This window comes from Hoplias malabaricus, chromosome 14 (assembly GCF_029633855.1).
Source record: "Hoplias malabaricus isolate fHopMal1 chromosome 14, fHopMal1.hap1, whole genome shotgun sequence".
NCBI lineage: Eukaryota > Metazoa > Chordata > Actinopteri > Characiformes > Erythrinidae > Hoplias > Hoplias malabaricus.
The window spans coordinates 12,786,793-12,810,949 of NC_089813.1; the positions used below are offsets into that span (position 1 = coordinate 12,786,793).

General features: G+C 40.5%; 1 protein-coding gene across 1 annotated transcript; it reads left to right on the forward strand.

The window, feature by feature from the left end:
- The first annotated feature begins 6,062 nt into the window (after window positions 1–6,062).
- LOC136666266 (Fc receptor-like protein 5) lies at window positions 6,063–23,910 on the forward strand. The gene is made up of 10 exons (XM_066644364.1): window positions 6,063–6,369; window positions 6,543–6,739; window positions 6,825–7,065; window positions 14,501–14,770; window positions 17,629–17,907; window positions 20,334–20,672; window positions 22,075–22,338; window positions 23,220–23,468; window positions 23,551–23,667; window positions 23,777–23,910. The coding sequence occupies exons 1-10, from the start codon at window positions 6,063–6,065 to the stop codon at window positions 23,833–23,835; spliced, it is 2,322 nt and encodes a 773-aa protein (XP_066500461.1). The 3' UTR covers window positions 23,836–23,910.
- The last annotated feature ends 247 nt before the right edge of the window (window positions 23,911–24,157 follow it).

Consider the following 24,157-nt stretch of genomic DNA (forward strand, 5'->3'; position numbering starts at 1 on the left):
GCAAAGCAAAGTTTCCTATCTTAACCATCCATCAACCTTCCTTAACCATCAAAAACCATAAATGCACACTGGCCTCTCGGGTGACTATGGCTATACCTAGCCCCACTGTCACCGTTAATGCATGCTCAGTGCCACCAGTGATATTTACATGTTACATCACCAACAACTGCAACAGCATCTCTACAGTGCATTTCCCCAAGAATAATGTCCTGTTTATATAACACTGACACAATATAACACCACACTACCTGTCACCCTCAGTGACATGAATCAAACACAAATACAATAACTGTTCAAACAGGTAATGGTCTCCTCATTTAAAATATTTTTACAAGCTGTTGTAAAGTTTTTTTCAAATTCCAAACTACCAGTGGTGGACAAAACACACGAGTAAAATTACAGATACTCAAGTTAAAATATTACTCCAGTAAAAGTCCTCATTGTAGATCTTCATAGTACAAAGCTATTTTTCTTCAAATGTGCTTAAGTACAGCGGCACGGTGGTGCAGCAGTCACGCAGCTCCAGGGACCTGGAGGTTGTGGGTTCCAGTCCTGCTCCAGGTGACTGTGAGGAGTTTGGTGTGTTCTCCCAATGTCCATGTGGGTTTTCTCTGGGTGCTCCGGTTTTCTTCCCACGGTCCAAAAGCACGTTTGTAGGTGGATTGGTGACACGAAAGTGTCCGTGAGTGTGTGAATGACTGTGTGCGTGTGTGTGTTGCCCTGTGAAGGACTGGCGCCCCCTCCAGGGTGTATTCCTGCCTTGCGCCCAATGATTCCAGGTAGGCTCTGGACCCACCACGACCCTGAACTGGATAAGCGGTTACAGATAATGAATGAATGTACTTAAGTACTGAAAATAAATGTACCATGAAGTATTATGGCTCTAATGACCTATTATAATTTTTGTAATAAGTCTCATGCTTAACACATTGTAGGTGAAAAGACTGGTTCCCCCAGTCTTGGTTCCCCACACTTGGTTCCCCAGTCTTTTAATAAAATGTCATTAATTAGTCTGATATGGACCAATAGCGTCGCTGCTCTGACTGTTTGAAGTCTGACATGCTCTGCTCTGTCTGAGCAGCATTTAATAACCATTGATGGTTGCAGTTTCAAAACAGAGGAAAGTAGAGGAAAATATTAGTTTTTTATTGTAATTGTATTTTATAGAAAATACTTTTACTTGGATCCCATCAAATGAAAGATCTTGAATAACAGGTGAGCTGACCACATACTCTGTTTTTTCAACTTGTAATTTATAGATACTTCTTCTCTTTGGTTCTTACCAACTACATCTACATACGAGACAGCAGGTAAGCAGACCACACCTTTTGTGAAATTCCATTCATTTTAGTAAGATACATGCTGCATTCACATTGTAGCGACACAAATAATTTTTTGTGTTTTACTACAATTTGCTACAAACGCTGTACATATACAGTGCATCTGGCTTTTTGTGCATAATTGTATGTTACAGTTCCAATGTTGCTGTATTGTTCATGTGAAGTAAATAAATAAAAGTAATGAAAATGAAATGAAGACAGGAGCTAGTTATCTTGACTAGTAGCATGCCTTTATAAAATTGTGTTTATGGCTGTTGTCAGCATGTTTGATTAATATTGTATTTTTTTTTTATTAATTTTCTGTTTGTTTTGATGCATCACTTTGGCTGGGTACCTCGTCTCCCTGCTGCTGTGTGGTGAGTTGTTTTTTCAACTTCTTTTTATAGAAACTTCTTTTCCTTTGTTCTCACCAACTACATCTACATATCAGACAGCAGGTAAGCAGACCACACCTTTTATCATCTTCAATGCCATGCATAAAAGACAAATATAATAATTGTTCAAACAGGCAATTGTCTCCTCGTTTACATTTTTTTAAAAGCTGTTTTCAGTTTTTCTCAAATTCCAAACTACACTTGACTGATTTGAATGATGCACACTGATATGAAGATGAGTTATGTATGCTATCTGCATTCAAGTCAAAATGCCAAATAATTATTAGTCGGATTTCAGAATAGATATCAATGAGATCATACATGTTAAAAATACATGTTAAATTGATTATTATATTAAATAATATAAATGGTAATATTAAATAATGGGAAGGTCAAAACAGGATCATTTAACTAGGGTACAAACTAATGGACAAATAAATAATATTATTTATTTATTTATGCTTGCTAGTTGTTAAGAGAAAATTGGACTTCAAACAACAAGATGCAATATGGTACCCCTTTAATTGTCACCACTGTATAAACAGTCTTTGAATCATAAATCATATTTGAGATGTGGGTAGGAAATTAAGCTCACTGTGCGTTACAGATACAAAAAAATCTGCAGCCATAGTCTGTGAATTTTCCACAATGCATGCAAGCCTTCTTTCCTTGACATGGCATAAGGCCACGAGAAGGAGCTACTGGTTATTTATTTCAAATGTAATATTTTACCAGTTACTGCATATTACACTGCTCACAAAAAAATAAGTGAACCCTTATTCACCACAGTATAATACCATGTCAAGTCAACTTCTGGTATATCAGTCAGTCCAGTCAGGAGGCATAAGTGATTATCAGTATGTTTCACCTGCTTTGGTGCAATTGAAAGTGACAGCAGGTGCACTGGAGAGGCAACAGGAGGTGTATTTGTTTTGCTTTGATTGCAATGTCTATTAATGTTATATTTGTTATCTTTATTGTTGTTGATTTTAAAATATATTATTATATCATATGTGAAATTATATTATGTGAAAAAAAGACTATATAAATGGACTAACTAACTAACTAACAGGCGCATTGCATTTGCATTGCAAGTTGCATTGCAACTAATAAGATTTTCTGAGCCTTGCTCAACAATTTTATTATTTATTATTATTATTATTTTATTATTATTATTATTATTATTATTATTTATTTTGCTGTTTATTCTTGCCTACATTTGGATTTGACCCCAAGACTGCTGTGTGGAGGGCTCATTCCAGACTCGGATCTTGTGAGTGTGTCTCCTGTGTCCACAAACCTTTGCAACCCTGCAGCAACAACAACAAATTCCCATCCAGGAGCTGCTTGGCCCTGGTTGCTCTTGTTGTTTTTACATCCTCCATTAATCCTCTGCTCTTCTTCGGCACATGTACAGCATATATTCAAGAGTTCTTGCACACTCTTCTGCTGAATGGTGACAACAATCCATTTAAATTTCAAGAGTGTTTGGACAAGTTTATCTATCTGCCAAGCTTCTTGTCTTCACATGTGAGGGCAGAATACATAATATATTTAATTGATTGTGAGATCTGGAGAAATTTCTAAATGCAAGGGAAAAGTGTCACTTGTCGGTCATACCTCTCTTTGTTCCCCTGTCTAGTTCTGTTTCCATCTTAGATTTCCTGTTTTGCTCCCCACATGGTTTGTTATTCCAAATCTTTGTTACTCTGCCCTTAAGGCTTTCTTGTTAATCTTAAGGTGTCTGTGTTTAGTTAGATCTCTGTTTGTCTTTATGTCCCTGTCTTGGTTTTTGTTTATGTTTATGTTTTTTCTTTCTCTGGGTCCATTGTTTCCTTTTATTCTGTGTCTTCAGACTTCTATCTTCTTGTCTCTGTTTCAGTCATTGGTTACTTGTTTCTATAGTTCCTGTCTTTCTTTCTATGTTCAGTGCTGTTATGATCCAGCTTTTAGTTTCACTTGCCTTAAGATTATTAGCTTGTGTCTCTTTTCTGTTTGTCCTTGTTTAAGTGAAGTTATGTACTAACATAATTTTGGGAGTAGGACCCGCCCGAACTCCTCCTCTCAGCCCTATATTTACCCTGCAAATTCACGTAATTTATGCATTGCACAAACTTGCCTCATTTAGTTCAGAAGATGGATCTCGACTCGACTGCTTCACGACATCAGCTTGCTCCTCCGCGCTGGGTCATTCCTGCTGATCCCCATATTCTGAGCCGTGTTCGGCCTTTATCAAGCCCACTGAGCCTCCTGTTTTAAACTTGCTCCGGCTAAACAGCTATGGGACTGCCCAGTGTTTGAAGTTACGTTACGGCCGTTGTTGCGCCTGCAACTGCTTCGACTGTTCTATGCTCTGCTGTCTTACCCGCTCCGGGTCGGTGCTCTGTTCTCCTGCTTCTCCTCCCACTGCAATCCCGAGTGACCCCGCATCTGCCTCCGACACTGGCGCAAGGCTTCGAGCCTCCCCTTACCTTCATCTCCGGCCACGCTGCTACGGGACTGCCTCGTGTTTTGGGGAACGCGAATCTACCACTCCACAGCTATGAGCTCTACAGCGCCTTGAGACTCCAATTTCCTCCTCTCTGGCAGAACAGACTCGGCGTTCCAGTAACGTGCTCCGAAACAATGGCGTCCCCTTCGCTCACTCAGCTAAAGAGAGAAACTCATCTGCCGGAGTAAGGAGCACCTGCGCAGCAATGCGATGTTGTCACAACCTCCTATCTCTGACTCAACGCCCCCTGCTGGAGCATTCTTCATCTTCCTGTTACCCTTCCTGGTTGTGTCTAAGCTGGAGACATTACCCTCAATGTCATAGTCTTTGCTGTCTCACAGTTCGGTGCATTAGAGGGCTGTTTTGATAATAATATAATTATCTGAGCTGCATTGGATAATGGCTTGGAATCTGCAATATTTATGCACCAGGGCATTAGTTTACCTACACTGCTTGCCAAGGTGGTCCTAAATGTTGGAAAAGAAAGCAAGCAGCATATTTAAGCCTCCATTCCAAATCGGTTCCTCCTTCCCTCTGAACACTGCCTTGATTGACAGCATTGCACCCATTTAGACACAGCCCTCCAAATTCATTTCGTTCTCTCTTATCCTCTCTACACATCATCCCACCCCTCCCTTTCTCTTCCTCTACATCTGTCTCTACACATCATTCCACCCCTCCCTTTATCATCCCACCCCTCCCTTTCTCTTCCTCTACATCTGTCTCTACGCATCATCCCACCCCTCCCTTTATCATCCCACCCTCCCTTTCTCTTCCTCTGCATCTGTCTACGCATCATCCCACCCCTCCCTTTTTAACCCACCGCTCCCTTCATCATCCCACCTCTTCCCCCATTGCAGCTGCACGCCTCAAACCTTCTAGCCCGTACCCCTCTATAGGTGCTACGGTGGGCCTGTCTCCTGTCCAGCGCTCTGGGCACTCGATGCAGTCTATGTTTTGGGTGGCATATGATTTCGCAAATGTCCACTTGGTGGCAATGTTGGTCCATGCTGTTCGTCTGGTTTGAACTCAGGTTGAGAGGTCACTATTAGCGCAGTCCTCGGGGCCATCTGCCGATCTTGCAATAAGATAAGCGTTCGACAGTCCGACGCTCGACAGTCCGTTCGACAGTCCGACGGGGGCATCTCCCTTCCAGGGTGAGTTCTATAATACAGTCTCCAAGGCTCTGATTGATCTTTTAGGCTTAATGGAGTCATAAAATTGGGAGTACCACTTAGTGTCAGTCTGAATTCTTCTTTGAGCATGTCAGGGTCACTGAATAAGGGGGTTTTATAGTCTTTCAATTTTCGACCGACTAGGTGTGTGCGAGGCTGCTAACACACACACATTCTGTGGAATGTGAGGTCCTGATAAAAGAAAGTCAAAATTTTGAGTCTTAGCGTTTTTTCATTTCTTGATCTGGATCCATCCTCCACTACACCTCTATAGGTGCTTCGGTGGGCCTGTCTCCTGTCCAGCACTCTGGGTACTCGACGCGGTCTAATCTATGTAGGTCTACTCTACGCATCATCCCACCCGTCCCTTCATCATCCCTCCTCTTCCCCTGTTACAGCCGCAGCTGCATGCCTCAGGCCTTCTAGCCCGCACCCCTCTATAGGTGCTGCGGCGGGCCTGTCTCCTGTCCAGTGCTCTGGGCACTCGATGCGGTCTAATCTATGGTCTACTCTGCGTAGGTCTACTCTACGCATTATCCCACCCCTCCCTTCATCATCCTTCCTCTTCCCCTGTTGCAGCCGCAGCTGCATGCCTCAGACCTTCTAGCACACACCCCTCTATAGGTGCTGCGGCGGGCCTGTCTCCTGTCCAGCACTCTGGGCACTCGACACGGTCTACTCTATGCATCATCCTACCCCTGCCTTCATCATCCCACCTCTTCCCCCGTTGCAGCCGCAGCTGCATGTCTCAGACCTTCCTTCCTGTGGGCATGTGTCCTGTCCAGCGCTCTGGGCACTCAACATGGTCTTCTCACTGCATGGGTTCCTCATTGCTGATTCATTTTCATTTCACCCACCCACCCCCTGTTGCTTCATCCCACCCTCTACCCCTGCTGCTGCTCTATGCATCATACTTTCCAGCTCGCACCCCCTCTACATGTTGCTGTTGCGGGCCTGCCTCCTGCCTGGCCCTCTGGGCATTCTATGCAGTCTCCTTGCTGCACAGCTTCCTCATCCTAGATTCGCTCTCATCCTATCGTCTCATTCTCCCAGCCTCTACATCAGCAGCTTGCATATTTCGTGGACGCTCATCCCTACCTCTTCAATTTGCGGCCGTGTCATACCCTGCCTCCAACTTTACAATTCTCATTTTTCTATTTAGGTACTACTGCAGACCCTCATCCTGACTCCTCTGCTGCTGTGCTTCTCCCACCCTCCGACTTCCAGTTTGTACTCTTTTCAGATGCTGTTGTGGACTATCGTACCAGACCCTCATCTGTGCTGCCTTGCTGCTCACACTCTGCAGCTTCTAGCCCCCACTTTTTGCTGCTGCACTACTCAGAGTCTCTGACTTTCCAGGTCATCGTCTTCTTGGGTGCCATTACGGGCCATGTCCTAATCTTCTCCTTTGTGGCTGTCCCACACCCCACCTCTCCCTTTACAGCACACCCTCTCTCCTAATGTGGACCTTCATCCTAATCACCTTCCCCTTGTGGTTTCGCTGCATCTTGCCTCTTCCTTTACAGCCCTCCTATCTCATGCCACAGACCTTCGTCCCAACCCCACAGCTTTGCGACCGCACCGCCCACCTCCAACTTCACAGGTTGCACTCTCTTCTCAGAAACGGCTGTGGACGCTCATCCATATGCCTTTCCCTCACAAACAAACGGCACCCTGTGTCCACTGTACGGCTTGCACTCTCTCCTGCTGGATCTTACCTTCTGCTTCTGCTTGCAGCTAAGCTTCTTTAAGCTAAGTTTTCTTCCATGTGACAAACTGCCTTCTTTCTATCTCAACTTTCCTGCGGTGCTGACCTTTTTGGGCTTCTTAATTGGCCTCATCTGTCATCCCTCTAGATCACCATTCTGTTCTCAATTCCCTCTATGCCATTGGAAAGGCACCACCAGGGCACACCTGCCAACAAAGGACATCTCGATTTATTAAGGCTGCCCCTCTGTAGTACTTGACTTCAATGTTACTAATAATCCACTTTCCACCTATTGTTGCCAGCCTCAGAACCCTCACTATTACCCAGTCACCATCAATTACACTGAAGTAGAGATGCACTATCATGATGGCCCCAGATAAATGTCACTATTATTGTTACACTGTAGCTTAATGACATTTAGCTGGTGATACTTTAAAATTCTATTATTAGTTGATCAATTTGATTTCTGCTGCCGCGATGATCTTGGCCATCTTAAGACCAACTCTATCGCATTTCGCAATTATTACCCCTTTACCGCTGTGGCATCTGAATACTCAAATTACCAGAAGTTCCATCATCATAATTAATAATGAACCAATAATCAATACCTGAACCTGTCCATTCTGTAGCACTTAATGCCCAGCATTCTTGTAAATTTTTGGGGGTCTGGCTTCATACGCATTCATAAGCCACCATAACTCTTCCCCAAAGACTTGAGTTCACCTCCCCGTTTCAGCCTCTACGGGCGTGGTCCATACTAGCAAAGTGAAGTTATGTAATAACATTATTTTGGGAGTAGGACCACACCCGAACTCCTCCTCACGGTGGGTCACGGTGGGTCCAGAGCCTACCTGGAATCATTGGGCGCAAGGTGGGAATACACCCTGGAGGGGGCGCCAGTCCTTCACAGGGCAGAAACTTCACAAAGTTTAGTGCCAGTTTTTCTTCAGCTGCTATATGGAGTCAGTTACTGGGGACATAAGAGCTCAGTGAATATTTCATATATGGCATGGACTTACACACTTACCTAAAAGAATGGTAAAATCAACAACAGATTAACATGAATTATATGGTCCAAATCCTGCTAGCCAACTGCAAAATCCAGGCTTATCTACAATGGAATGGACCTAAAATCTGAAGTTATAAACCTCAGTATGGAAGCTATTTCTTTCACCCAATCAGATTTGTTACCTTGACTGAAGTAGTTGCTGCCATGTGTGTTTTACTCAGTGCTCTGGTAACAGAAATGTTTGTGTATTTATTATTAGCATCGATATTTCCATATTGAACAGTATCAGCATGGACACTGTTCAGTCTGTCCCAGTGTTCACAAAGAAGTGATGAATGTGTAGATTAATTCCACATCAGACCTGATCTTTCTGTTCCATACTCCATATTTAATTCTCAGTCTGCAGTCCGGACATGCATATGCACATACACTTTATCTATATTCACACACGCATGCACACACATCATCCATAGCATTAAGCTAATTTTATCAGCTCCACTTATGGTATAGGTGCACTTTCTAGTTCTGTTAATCAGTTTTGTTCATTTATTATTTAGGTGATGGGTTATTTTCAGCACTGGGTCTTGTGAATGGTGCTCCGTGACCATTGGTGTCAGACTAGAATTAGACTAACACAGAAATACTGCAGAAACCGACACTACAGCTGCTCTCTCTAAAAGCTGGAATAACAATGAATTATTTTCAATGAAATATTTTAAAAGATTTGTGCAATGTTGTATTTTGTTGTGTTTTTGTGTGTAATATCAAGATCTTAATGTGTATTTTTGCTTGAAAAAAAATACACTTCTATTGTTCTTTGTGCATAGTTAATTTGCTGTCTATATAATTACCTGTGGATAAATATATTATTATTCCATTTCAAATATTTTCACAAATATTCAGAGAATAATAGACATATTTCAAAAGGTATTGTTGTTTTTTTTTGACAGAGAGACCCAACGCTACAGTGAGGATCCAGCCAGCTGAGAGTGTTTTCATCGGAGAGAGAGTCACTCTGACGTGTGAAATAGAAAGTGGATATTCCTGGAATTATTTGTGGTATAAGAATAATAGTCTTCTCCACACTCCTCAGAGGAGGGAATATATAATCCATTATGTTGGTCAATATGATGAAGGTGTTTACACCTGTAAAGGAAATGGATCTTCAGGCCGAATATATACACAAACAAGTGATGCTGTTAACCTGACTGTATCAGGTGAGTGTGGTGTATTTTTTAATTTCATTAATTCATTGTCTGTAACCGCTTATCAAATTCAGAGCCTACCTGGATTCACTGTGCACAAGGCAGGAACACACCCTGGAGGGGGCGCCAGTCCTTCACAGGGCGACACACACTCACACCTATGGACACTTTTGGGTCACCAATCTACCTACCAATGTGTGTTTTTGGACTGTGGGAGGAAACCGAATCACCCGGAGAAAACCCACGTTGACAACACACCACACTCCTCACAGACAGTCACCCGGAGCGGGAATTGAAACCACAACCTCCAGGCCCCTGGAGCTGTGTGACTACGACACTACCTGCTGTGCCACCGTGCCACCCTTAACAATGAATTATTTTCAATTAAATATTTTAAAAGATTTGTGCAATATTGTATTTTGTTGTGTTTTTGTGTGTAATATCAAGATCTTTATGTGTATTTTTGCTTGAAAAAAATAGACACTTCTATTGTTCTTTGTGCATAGTTAATTTGCTGTCTATATAATTTCCTGTGGATAAATATATTATTATTACATTTCAAATATTTTCACAAATATTCAGAGAGTAATAGATATATTTCAAAAGTTATTGTCATTTTTTTGACAGAGAGACTAATCGCTACAATGAGGGTCCAGCCAGCTGAGAGTGTTTTCATCGGAGAGAGAGTCACTCTGACGTGTGAAATAGAAAGTGGATATTCCTGGAATTATTTGTGGTATAAGAATAATATTCTTCTCCACACTCCTCGGAGCAGGGAATATATAATCCATTATGTTGATCAGTATACTGAAGGTGGTTTCACCTGTAAAGGAACTGGATCTTCAGGCCGAATATATACACAAACAAGTGATGCTGTTAACCTGACTGTATCAGGTGAGTGTGGTGTATTTTTTAATTTCATTCATTCATTGTCTGTAACCGCTTATCAAATTCAGAGCCTACCTGGATTCACTGTGCACAAGGCAGGAACACACCCTGGAGGGGGCGCCAGTCCTTCACAGGGCGACACACACTCACACCTATGGACAATTTTGGGTCACCAATCTACCTACCATTGTGTGTTTTTGGACTGTTGGAGGAAACCGGAGCACCCAGAGGAAACCAAAAAAATAAGATAACTGCTCCATTCTGTTAATCTCTGTATAGCAGGTGCTTTCCCTGGCCAGTGTGCTAAAAGTACAAACAGGAAGGTGTAGGCATGACTGAAAAAAGACTTGGTGAATACACAGCATTTGTTTTGGTCTGACATGCTGGAGCTCTAGTGTGACATCTAGCGGCAGAATATCAGATTGATTACTCTTTAAAGTTTAGTGCCAGTTTTTCTTCAGCTGCTATATGGAGTCAGTTACTGGGGACATAAGAGCTCAGTGAATATTTCATATATGGCATGGACTTACACATTACCTAAAAGAATGGTAAAATCAACAACAGATTAACCTGAATTATATGGTCCAAATCCTGCTAGCCAACTGCAAAATCCAGGCTTATCTACAATGGAATGGACCTAAAATCTGAAGTTATAAACCTCAGTATGGAAGCTATTTCTTTCACCCAATCAGATTTGTTACCTTGACTGAAGTAGTTGCTGCCATGTGTGTTTTACTCAGTGCTCTGGTAACAGAAATGTTTGTGTATTTATTATTAGCATCGATATTTCCATATTGAACAGTATCAGCATGGACACTGTTCAGTCTGTCCCAGTGTTCACAAAGAAGTGATGAATGTGTAGATTAATTCCACATCAGACCTGATCTTTCTGTTCCATACTCCATATTTAATTCTCAGTCTGCAGTCCGGACATGCATATGCACATACACTTTATCTATATTCACACACGCATGCACACACATCATCCATAGCATTAAGCTAATTTTATCAGCTCCACTTATGGTATAGGTGCACTTTCTAGTTCTGTTAATCAGTTTTGTTCATTTATTATTTAGGTGATGGGTTATTTTCAGCACTGGGTCTTGTGAATGGTGCTCCGTGACCATTGGTGTCAGACTAGAATTAGACTAACACAGAAATACTGCAGAAACCGACACTACAGCTGCTCTCTCTAAAAGCTGGAATAACAATGAATTATTTTCAATGAAATATTTTAAAAGATTTGTGCAATGTTGTATTTTGTTGTGTTTTTGTGTGTAATATCAAGATCTTAATGTGTATTTTTGCTTGAAAAAAAATACACTTCTATTGTTCTTTGTGCATAGTTAATTTGCTGTCTATATAATTGCCTGTGGATAAATATATTATTATTCCATTTCAAATATTTTCACAAATATTCAGAGAGTAATAGATATATTTCAAAAGTTATTGTCATTTTTTTGACAGAGAGACTAATCGCTACAATGAGGGTCCAGCCAGCTGAGAGTGTTTTCATCGGAGAGAGAGTCACTCTGACGTGTGAAATAGAAAGTGGATATTCCTGGAATTATTTGTGGTATAAGAATAATATTCTTCTCCACACTCCTCGGAGCAGGGAATATATAATCCATTATGTTGATCAGTATACTGAAGGTGGTTACACCTGTAAAGGAACTGGATCTTCAGGCCGAATATATACACAAACAAGTGATGCTGTTTACCTGACTGTATCAGGTGAGTGTTATATTTTAATTTCATTCATTCATTGTCTGTAACTGCTTATCCAATTCAGAGCCCACCTGGATTCACTGGGCACATGCCCTGGAGGGGGCGCCAATGCTTCACAGGTGGTTCAACTCCCCCACTTTTGCTGAAACACAATTCCATCCCAGCCCACTTTTGTCAGATTTAAATGATACTAAAATATGCTACACAGGTGTCGGCAACACTAGGCATGTGCACACACAAGAATGTAGATGACTTTTCACCTATGGACACTCTTGCATGACCAGTCCACCTACCAATGTTTGTTTCTGCACTGTGGGGGAACACACCAAACTCCTCAGGGCAGTGTCCCAATGCAGGACTCAAACCCACAATCCCAGGACTCTGGAGCTATGTGACAGTAATTCTACCTGCTGCGCCACGTCCCTTCACACCAAAATAAACACATGAACCTGTCCAAAAAGCAGTGAACCCCAGACCATCTGCCATCTCGGCTGAAAATTGTTGCACTGGTCCCATGTCTGTGACTTCAGATGTCACGCTGCATAAACTCATAACATTTAAGTTCAGTTAAATCTCTCATATCCAGCCATTTTTATTTAAAATCAAAAACAGGACTCAAAATTTTACAGTTTCACAAACTTGAGTGCAACTTTTGATTATATTTTATGTTAGAATCACTCAATTCAGTTAATTATTTTGAACATTAGGGTTTACAGTGTATATAATATAGTCCTATCATACAACTGTACTTTGAAAAAGTCATTCTCTCTTTGTCATGCAACATTAAGATACACAAAAGGAAAAGGCAGGGGAAGATGGACTTAACACTCAAGCCTTTTTTCTCTCCCACCGCTCTGCCGCTAAAGCGCAGAGCACCTTTCCCCCACGTAGACACGTTGCAAGGAGAGGCACGAACCTCGTGTCATTGCAACTAGCAGCCCCCCACCCCTTCATCAACTTGCGAGGAGCAGCACCCAACACCACTTAAGCTGCATATGGCGAAGACTTCCGATATCGGTATCAATATTGGCGATATTGGCCCTGTATTTACAAAATTCTCGGTATCGCCCACCTCTACCCGTGTCCCAAGGAAACCCATGTGGACAAGGAAAACACAGCAAACTCCTCTCAGACAGTTACCCGGAGCAGGGCTTGATCCCACAACCCCAGGACCCTGACCTGGGATTAAATGTGCTATATCTGATATTTTAAACATTAATATAGCACCAAATAATTTATGTCTATGAAAATATATATTGAAATAAAGGCATCCTAAGCAGAGAATGAAGTCACACACCCTCAGTGTGATGTTCCCCGCTCTTGGTTTTCATTACTGGGTCGACTGTGCTTGCATTTTTGTTTCGCCCTGTGGAAATGTTGTCCCTCCTTATGTTTTGTTTTGCCCTTCTCAAGAGAAAAGACAGGATGTACAATCAGGTGAAAGCTACTATCCAAATATTCATCCACAAAAAAGATCAGGTTAATTAGATAAACAGGCTTCTGCCATGAATTATAAATGCTCCATTGTGTTAGTCTGTGTTTAGCAGCCGCTCTCTCTGGGCACCAGTCTAAAACAAATAGTAGGAGGGATGTCAATGCAATACCAAATGTTCAGGTGAAAGTGATTGACAAAAAATATAACTGCTCTGTTCCATTCATCTCTGGCCAGTGTGCTAAAAGTATGAACAGGAAGGAGTGTAGGCATGACTGAAAAAAAGACATGGTGGATATAAAGCATTTGTTTTAAGTCTGACTTTGGTCTGACGCTAGTGTGACATCTAGTGGCAGAATATCTTCTGCCACAATATTTAGTGTAAGATTTTCTTCAGCTGGCATATGGAGTTAGTTACGGGGGACATAAGAGCTCAGTGAATATTATGTGGCAAGAACTTACACATTACTTAAAGGAATGGTAAAAATGTATTATTAGTATTGATATTTTCATATTGAGTTATTATCCAGTTCAGGGTTGTGGTGGATCCAGAACCTACCCGGAATGGAGGGGGCACCAGTCCTTCACAGGGAAACAAACACTCACACATGTGGACATGTTTGAGTCACCAATCCACCTACCAATGTGAGGTTTTGGACACACGTGAGAGAAAATCGGAGCACCCGGAGGACACACCAAACACTTCACAGTCTCACAAACTCACCGGGACACAAACCTCCAGCCCCAGATCCCTGGAGTTGTGTGACAGTGATACCACTTGTTGCGCCACCATGCTGCCTATGCATTATATTATTAGTCTTTAAATTTCATATATTTAAAATTGCTGCTGGTTCTGGCATTGCATGGCACAAAAATAAATCAACCTTCTAATTTTGGTTGGCTAGCTTATGTTTAAAACAGAAAAATGGGCTCAATTAGAATGTTCATACTCAACATTGTCTAATTTTATGTGTATATACACACAAGCCTGTCTCATTTTGCACACTACAATATTAAACAATGCTCAGAATAGCAAAGGCAGCTGTGGTAGAATGTGTGGTAATTTTGAGACTGCTATTTCTTTAATACTTAAATTAAGCAGGTTTTTACATAGCATTAATTAATTCTGATCTTTGTTCTCTATCCACAGTAAAGAAGCAACCTACGTTGTCTTCAAACATTAAAGGAGATTTATTGACCGGAAACTCCATGACTCTGACCTGTACACTGGGTCAGTCTGATGGATGGACGTTCTACTGGTCCAGAGACACACAGAGTCCTGAGATCAACTCCAGCTCCTCCATCTACACCATCAGCTCAGTTAGTGTCTCTGATAGAGGTCAGTACAGGTGCAGAGCTGGCAGAGGAGACCCAGTCTACTACACACACCCCAGTGATGCACTCTGGGTAACCATCAATGGTAAGAGACTTTCACCAAAATAATTAGTACATATGAAAAATGGATCAAGGAGGACAACCAGTTATTTAATGATGAAGTTGAAGGGCTCCCAAGATTTGTTGGCAGTGTGATGCTTTGGAAAATATTTTGCTGGGAAATCTTGGGGGCTGACATTCATGTGGATGTTACTTTGACACATGCACTTTACACATAATTTTTGCAGATCAGTTTATTAATTAATGAATTAATTAATTCATTGTCTATAACCGCTTATCCAGTTCTGGGTCATGGTAGGTCCAGAGCCTACCCAGAATCACTAGGTGCAAGACAGGAAACACACCCTCCAGGGGGTTCCACAGGGCAACATACTCACACATTTACCCACACCTATGGTCACATTTAAGTAACAAATCCACCATAGCAACATATGTTTTTGGACCATGGGAGGAAACCCGGGCACCCGGAGGAGCAGGGCTCAAACCCACAACCACAGGACCCTGGAGCTCTGTGACAGCAACACTCCCTGCAGCGCACACAGTTAAATAAAGGGCAAGAATAAAAAAATACAAAAAACAGTCATTTAAAACTGTTTTTTAAGAAAATGCGAAATAAGCAAACATGATTACAATTATTCAAACAATTAAAATAACACAATTAAATTATATACTACAGAATAAAAAGTGAAGAGTATTTTTAACTGAGCAGTAACCCTGCTCAGAGAGGAATGTTTTAAGCCTTGATTTAAAAATGTCTAGATGTCTGGGTTCTTCTAATTTTCTCAGTCAGCTGGTTTCATTTATGAGTGGCACAGTAGCTAAATTCCGCTTTTTCATGTTTAGTCTTCACCTGAGGCAGGACTAACTGACGAGCTCTGTTCGGCTCATACATTTGTAGCAGATCTGATAAATACGCTGATTCTACAACTTTAACACATTTATAGACCAGTAACAACACCTTAAAGTCTATTCTGTAACAGACTGATATCCAGTGTAAGGATTTGAGGATGGGGGTGATGTGATCTCTTCTTTTGCTCCGCTGAAGCTGTTTAATGACCTTTTTTGGAAGTCAAGTTAAGAGACAATTACAGTAATCAATCACTGCTAGAAATAATGGCATGGATAAGTTTCTCCAGGTCTGGTTTAGTCAGAAAATCTCTGATTTCACTGATATTCTTAAGATGGTAAAATGCTGATCTAGTAACTGCTTTTATATAACTACTAAAGCGGAGATCTGAGTCCATTAATATGCCAATGTTTCAAGCTAGTTCTTTAGATTTAGGGCTCTCGAGTCCAGTTGCGCAGCCAATCTGTGTCTCTCATTGCTGTTCCCTAATAGAACAATCTCCAAATAGAATAATTCAACATATGTGTCAAATTTCTAAATAATAGCAAACTAAATTGCTCTGTCTCATGAATGAATTGTTTCCAAAAAGACTGGTTAATTTTCTAGATATCTCAAATTTCACTCTACTACAGGTAGCTAAAATGGATCTTTGTGTGATCTAATTTTGTTTCCTTAATCTTTTATTGCATGATCTTTATGGCATGTGTCACGGTTCGCAGGGTGGACTGACGGAGGCAGATGCACTTGCTAAACACATACTTTAATATAACAAAAGATATAACAAAACAAAGACAGGCAACTACGGAAGAGGAACATGACTAGAAACACAACGAAACGACTAGGAAGCAAAACGACTTGACTAGGAGAGGGAAAGAAACAACACAACATGACTAGGAACAAGAAAGAATAAACACGACATGACTTTGAAAGAGAAAGACACAAAACAACACGACTTGGATTAGGAACATAGCAAAACAAATGACCGATTAACGGAAGTGACACAAGGGGTCTTAAATACATGAACTGACGAGACACACCTGAAACAGATAACGAGGACAGCGGACAAGGAGGCGGAACAAAGGCGGGACAAGGGTGGAGACAAGGACAATAACAGACAGAGCCATGTGCAGATAGAGCACATGGCGGGGAAAACAGGCATGACAGGACGAGAGCGTGGCAGCATGATGGCGCAGCAGGTAGTGTCGCAGTCACATAGCTCCAGGGAGCTGGAGGTTGTGGGTTGAGGTCCAAGTTCTCCTTGTGTCTGCGTGGGTTTACTCTAGGTGCTCCGGTTTCCTGACTCAAATATGTATATGGGTGTGTGTTGCCCTGGCACATCCTCCAGGGTGTGTTCCTGCCTTGTGCCCAGTGATTCCGGGTAGGCTCCGAACCCACCATGACCCTGAACTGGATAAGCGGTTACAGACAATGAATTAAGTTTTGCATCTGAAGGTTTTGTATGATCAACTCTAGAGCATTTTAGGAACAATTTTATTTAGAAGGAACGCTTATATTCAGGATCTTCCTAGCTCAAAATGTTACAGAGGTGGTACTATATAAACACACATGTACTTGTACCAAATTACAAATTTTAGTAGTTCTGATAATGATATAACTTACTTGTTACAATGTTTACCCTTTAATATTTTATAATTTCAAAAATTCTTGTAAAGCATTTTGAGCTGAATTGTTATATGAAATGTAGTATACAAATAAATATTATTATATAAAATTAAGAGTATTCTGATTGAAGAAAATTAAATGTATCTTGTTAAAACACCCTGATGGCCACTGGTGTTTTGAAGGTGATTTAAATTTTTTATAGGATTCTGTTTTGAATTACATGCCTTTCCATTATTTATTTTATTTGTCTTTTTAATTTAAGGAGTCTGGATTTAAACTGCAGCTTTGTAATTTGAATACTCATATCATATTCACTACTTAATATATAAGTTCTAATAAAATACAATGCAAAGTATGCACTGAATATGTACATTTCTTTATGAATTGTGATTTTATTAATAATTATGTTACAGAGAGTCCTAAACATGTGTTGTCTATAACGCCTGATAAAGAGGTGTTCAATGGAGAGACTGTCACTTTGAGATGTGCCACTTTTATAAGGGCAGGAGAAGACAATGTGTGGACTTACATCTGGTATAAAGATGGCAATCTGTACCCTGACAGAACAAAACAGGAGATAACTATCCTCTCTGTTACGGAGTCTGACAGTGGTGAATACGCCTGCAAAATGAAAAGCAGATATAATTCTCAAACGTCAGAGATCAGTGATGCTGTTACACTGACTGTGTCTGGTGAGTTTGTGAGTTTGAGTTGTGGTTTTGTGTTTCTATTCACCTTGTGTTTGGTTGTTTTTGTCTTGTGTCTGCTTTCCTCATATTTCCTTTAGCCTGCTATGACCAACTCACACTCACAGTTGCTCTGTGTTGTATCTCACAGTATAAGATCTGTCTTTGTATTCTAGGGTCATTGTTATTGCACTGATGGGCATTAATCTCTTTGTCTTTGTGTTGAGTTTTGCTCTTTTGTTTATTAAATGTAATTTACACATCTGGGCACATTCTACTTCACTCCACATGACAGAGTATACCAGCAGTGGGGTAACTGGGCTCTGGGTTTGAATTGGTGGATTTTATGAAGCTCATGGTGGCCTAGATGTAGGAAGCTGCAGACTGCCAGTCTGGATGACAATGTTGGGGATATTATGGTGACAGACTTGGGGAGGACAAAACTGGGGATTTTTTGTAGGGAGGCATGGGGTTCTGACACCTCACACCTCCTCAGAAACCCTTCCTCCTTGGTAGCAGGCAGCCCAGAGCTAGGAGCCAGTAGGAAGAAGATAGTGGTGAGTCCGGCATGTGATTGAGCTCCTGGGATTTGGTCGACTCCATTTAGGAGTTGGAGTGAGTTCTGGCATGAGGCAAAGAAAACGAGGAGATGCTGGGAAAGTCTCTCTTACCAGCGTCAAATTCTGGCTTCTACAGCTCACTCCATTGTGTCCAGTGATACTGTCCAGTGACAGGGGGGCAGTCTCAGGTTCTGGAAGGCATAGGAGGTGGGCCCCCCTCCGTGAATGTTTTAGTAGAGCCTTCTGTGCCAGCAATGCCTGCCTCAACAAAATCACTGCAATACTCTGGTTCCATTGGCATAGAGAATCCTATGTGAGCACCATGCACCTTGGAAAGGACTGTGCCAGCATGTGGCCTCTGATGGAGATGGCTTAGTGTCACAGAATAGAACATTGAAGGGCGGGGCCCCTTTTGTGCCCCCATGGTTGAAAAAATGTCTCTAAAATGTCCTCTAGAGTGGCAAAAATTAGTCAAAATGCCCTATTGGCTGCCCTTCATATGGCAAATGAAAAACAAATAAGTGCTCTCTTGGGTGTCGTTTCTTGAAATAAATGCCGTCTAGAGCATTCCATAATGTGTCTTAAGAAGTGCCCTTATAATCATTAAATCTGTCAAAGATTTGCAAACAGAGTAGACACTTGTGGGTTTCCAGCAGGAACAGGTTTACTTTACTGAAGTTTAATTAAGTCCAACACACACCATAAAAAGAATGCATCCAAAACCAAAGGGAAAGAGAATAGTAATTATCAGGCAGAGGTCAGAAACACAAAGCATCAAAACACTAGCAGTCCGAATCCAAGTCAGAAGAAACGTAAGAATAGAATAACGCTCAGTATGTGACAGAATAGTTAACAATACTTTGCAAATATAGGATGCCAAAGCCTGGGTAAATATACTAACGGGTTAATTATGTATAAATATAAAACAGCTGTGATTCAAAACGCAGGTGACCCAGAGCGCACAAAAGAGTTCTCATTGGTTGATGGAGTCACGTGACTGCCCGCTGAACCATGGGAATTGAAGTCCCTAGATCAAGTCACAGACTCAAGTGGTAATGTAGCGTGAAGTGAGGGAGGAAGCGAGGTGTCCACAGAGACAGGTGGGGAAAAAATCATTTTGGCACACTAGAATGGCCCCGTGCACTTAGTGACCTTTTTATTTATTTTTTTTTGCCATTTTCCTACAAACAGTCCGCCACTGATGTCAGGATTACCCTGTTTGTTTTGGTTTTGTGTTTCTGTTCAATATATCTTAGGTTGTTTGTGTTTGTGTTGGCTTTCTTCGTGTTAGCCACGCCGTTCACAAATGTTCCTCATTGTATCTCACTAAATTAGGTTGATAAGACATCCTCTTTTACCCGGACATGTCCTCTTTTTTTAGACTTAAAATAATGTCCGGGCGGAATTTCACAAACGTCCGGGATTTTGTTTTTCTAGAGCTTACATAGAACTTCAAGAAGCGCTTCGTTCACAAACTAGTCCCGCCCTCCCCTACTCCGTTTGGTTCGCTTGAGTGCGAAGGGGGAGTTGTGAAGTAGCCTAAAATTTTCTGATTGGACGGTCTGACTGTAGAGCTACCGTTATTGGTCGATAACCTTCTCTGTAAACATTTCCTCTTTTTCACCATCTCAGATCTGGTCACCTTAACTAAGTAAGCTGTGTCTTTGAAGCATAGAGCCATTTCCATTACACTTATAGTCTTTTATCTATTTTCTTTTTGTTTTGAAGTTTATTAAACATCAGTTAATTACCTTAGCACAAGCTTACACTTGCTTGGTCTCTGGATGCCATTAATTATACTGTATGTAATAATCTTCTCCCTCTGTATAAACGTGTTTGTGTCTGTTCTATTCTCCGTGTCGTCTGTGTCAGGTGAAGCCCAGGCAGTATTGAGTGTGTCTCCACAGAGCTGGCTGACTGAAGGAGACTCAGTGACTCTAAGCTGTGAGGTTAATATCTCCTCTAAAGGCTGGACGTTCAGCTGGTACAGAGCTGTTCCCTACAGACAAGGTTTAACCCAGTTTACAGATGTTCATGGTAAAGTGGTGTATTCTGTAGAGCTCCTGTCAGACAGCAGAAGAGGAGCTGGAGGCTCCTACACTCTCAGTCCTGCTGCTCTGTATCACACAGGAGTTTATGTGTGTGGAGCAGAGAGAGGAGAACCAGCCTTTCTCACACAGTACAGCAGTCCACAGCCGCTATGGATCACTGGTAAGGAATTGTACTATCGAGTCATTATGAACACTAATTTAATATACACCCCATTTTTTTTTACCATATATTGTAGGTTTTAGAATAATACTCACCCTTGCCCATCTGTTGCTGCACAATTTGAGATCCCTCTGCCCCATCCATAAGTAGAAAAGAAACAGTGGAACTGCTATAGATCACTTATTATTTTGGTGGTGGGCCATTCTCAGCACAGCTGTGACACTGACATAATATTGCTGTAGTAGTATGTGATCAGTCACACAATATCCCCTTAGCAGTACTTATCACAACATTAAACATTCCTAAGATTTTACTTTTATTAATATATTCTCAACGCACTCAGAGTGCAAAAAGTTGTGAATATGAATGGACGTCTTCACTATAAAGAGATAAGTGATAACGTTAATACAATCTTCAACACTGACCATTTTTCATCACCAATTAATATATAGCTGCATTTTATAGTCTTATATAATTGCAGAGTATTTTCTATCTGTTGCTCCACATATTTTATTACACCCTTTTCAACCTGTCATTCAGTGGTTAGAAGCCCCCCTTATAATCACAGAAATACAGGTTTTTTAAAAGAGTAAAAGCAAATGTAGACACTTCTATTAAACAAAGGCTACCTTTAAAAGCTACTGAGAGCTATTACAAATGATTCAAAAGATCTTTTATAACACAATTTCATGCTTATCTCTAATGAACATAATACAATGTATATATGCATATATATAACAATTCCATATTTTTAGGCTGAGAATTATGTCTTTTTGTGACTGATTACAGAAATTGTAAGACTCAATCGTTTCATTTTGTTGCATCGTAGTGTTATAATGTTTTATTTGTTTAAAGAACATTTAAAAAAATCTCAGCTTGAGTTTTGCTGGTTGTCTGCCTATAAATTGCAGCTCAACATTGTCTGCTCCCATAGAAGATGACTGGTCCATGTTGTTCTATAAAATTCTAAATGGGGAGTATTCACTCTATAGCCAGAGAATATTGTGCCTCCTTGGAAATTTTGCTTTAGAAAGTACTGCAGCACTGCTGCAAGAGGAATGTAGGTGTTTTTACTTCAAGTTAGTGCTAATAAAAGTATCACTTATTTTAGCAGTGGCGCAGAAGTGTTCAAAGCCTTAAACATTGCTGTGTCTGATGTTTTTCATTCCAGTCCACAACTGAAGTATCTGGTCAGTGGTCCCATGTTAGTCTCTTTACATTAATGAATGGTGTAAAGGGAGGTTTACAGATTGTGCAACAGATGGGCTACAGTCAGTCACAAAATTAACATGCAACTGTTGTTTTGATGTCTTCATTTAAGCAAACATTATGACCAGTTCATGTAACACTCACTGAGACTTAAATGGCACACAAAACAGTCTATTCTCCTGTTTAATTTCAGGTAAATCTCCTCCAGTGTCTCTGATCATCAGTCCCAGCAGAATTCAACACTTTACAGATGACTCTCTCTCACTGAGCTGTGGGGGACAGAGAGATTCTGCTGGATGGAGAGTGAGACGATACACATACAAAGAGGTTTCAGACTGTTCATCAACTGCAGGGTTTACCTGCAACATCAGATTCCTTTCCACATCACACTCTGGAGTTTACTGGTGTCAGTCTGAATCTGGAGAGAGCAGTGATCCTGTCAACATCACAGTGCGATGTAAGTCTCTGTTATTCTAGTAAAAAACTGAAGATAAATAATTAAATTCATTCAGACAATATTATGGTTTTAATGAGAGGAGAAGAGGAATTACAATTAACACTTAAATTATTATTACTATTTTAAATTACTATTTAAAAATATATAAAAAACTCAAATATTATGAACTAAAATTAAAAAAGAAAACAAATTAGAATTTTAATAAGAAACTAAACAGTTTGTAAAGTTTTCTGAATGAATGTATTTTACAAACAATATTTCACAAACGTTGCCATGTCATTTGTCTGTGCATATGTTTGTATATTGTATTGTATAAAGGTCAAGGGCATTTATGAATTACAAAACAAAGTTACTATAGCATTATACACTGATAAATCATATTTCAGTTTTTCTGAATTTTCAGTGGAAAATATGAACTCTGTGGAAACACATTTTCCTGGAATATTAATGAAAGTGTCATGATTTGGTCAAAATACCACAAGGGTCAAACATCCAAGCACTTTTTTTCAAACCATGTTCAGACTGGCTTCAGCACATGTTATGAATGAGCCTCTTGTTTACTCCAAACATGAGATTTTTTAAGAGTATTATATTTTAACACTCACTATCTTCATTTCACACTAATAGTGTGGATTCATCGCTGGTGAATTTGGTTATTTTTCATAATCAGTACACCTACTTCTCTGAACTACTCGTTTGTCTTTGTTTTTTTAACATTTTACATAAACGCAAGTCCAACACCAGGATTTGAGAGACAAGGTGGCAGGACAATTCTGAGTACACAGCACAAAAAGTAATTTTATTTCACAATATGTCCCATTTGCTCTCTTGAAGAGGGTTAACTATTTGAACTCCACCCTGTTTTCACTGTTGTTCTGCAGATGGTGCTGTAATTCTGGAGAGTCCTGTTCACTCTGTGACTGAGGGAGATTCTCTGACTCTCCACTGTTTAAATCGCTCCAAAAGCTCCTCACTCCTCCCAGCTGATTTCTATAAAAATGGAGTACTTCTCCAGAAGCAGACGACAGGAGAGATGACCATCCATAAAGTCTCAAAGTCCCATGAAGGTCTCTACCACTGTAAACACCCAGGGAAAGGAGAGTCTCTATGGAGCCGGATCTCAGTCAGAGGTCTGCATCTTTCTTATTTATATTTTCATTCAATAATAATCTCTGTCCTATATTTTACTCTGTGTGTGTGTGTGTGTGTCAGGTGTGTCTGGTTCAGGATCTCCATCCTCAGTTCTCAGAGTGCTCAGTAGTCTCATGGCAGTGACTCCTTATTTGATAATCACCATTGTGCTGGGGGTGAAATATTACAGAGCTCGAGGTAAAAACTCTTTCAGTCATTTCTAAGTTTCTGTGGATCAGACTTAAGCTGAATCATAACATCTGATCTCAAAGACTAACATGCTGTGTTTTTAATGTGTATTTCACAGTTAAACCTGAGGAGGGGAACAGACCATATGCAGTAGTAGAAGCTGTAACATCTGTCTGAATGTTTCATATTTTTTTACATTACAGTTATAATCATGTGTGCTATAATGCTCAAAGTTGAGCATTTACATATATATTGTTTAAGCCTATATTTTCTTGTCACTTTGAATACTTTATTATATTTTCCTTTCTTTATATTTAATCAAATATTTGCTTAAATGTCTTTTAACTACCTTTTTCATATTTTTATAGCATTTTTACCATGTCATTATTTACCAGTAGTAGCTATTTTTTTTTTAATTAAAATATAGGATAAATATATGCTTGTGTGCACTTGTATACCAATCTTGTGACCTCCTGTTTTGTCACACATACTCATATAT

What these genes read in the sequence shown, in the direction of transcription:
- LOC136666266 (XM_066644364.1), top strand. Translation starts at nt 6,063, where the DNA reads ATGCATCATCCTACCCCTGCCTTCATCATCCCACCTCTTCCCCCGTTG. An exon ending in AACGGCACCCTGTGTCCACT is followed by an intron (nt 7,066 to 14,500) that starts GTACGGCTTGCA and finishes CTCTATCCACAG; the next exon opens with TAAAGAAGCAACCTACGTTG. An exon ending in GAAATATTACAGAGCTCGAG is followed by an intron (nt 23,668 to 23,776) that starts GTAAAAACTCTT and finishes TGTATTTCACAG; the next exon opens with TTAAACCTGAGGAGGGGAAC.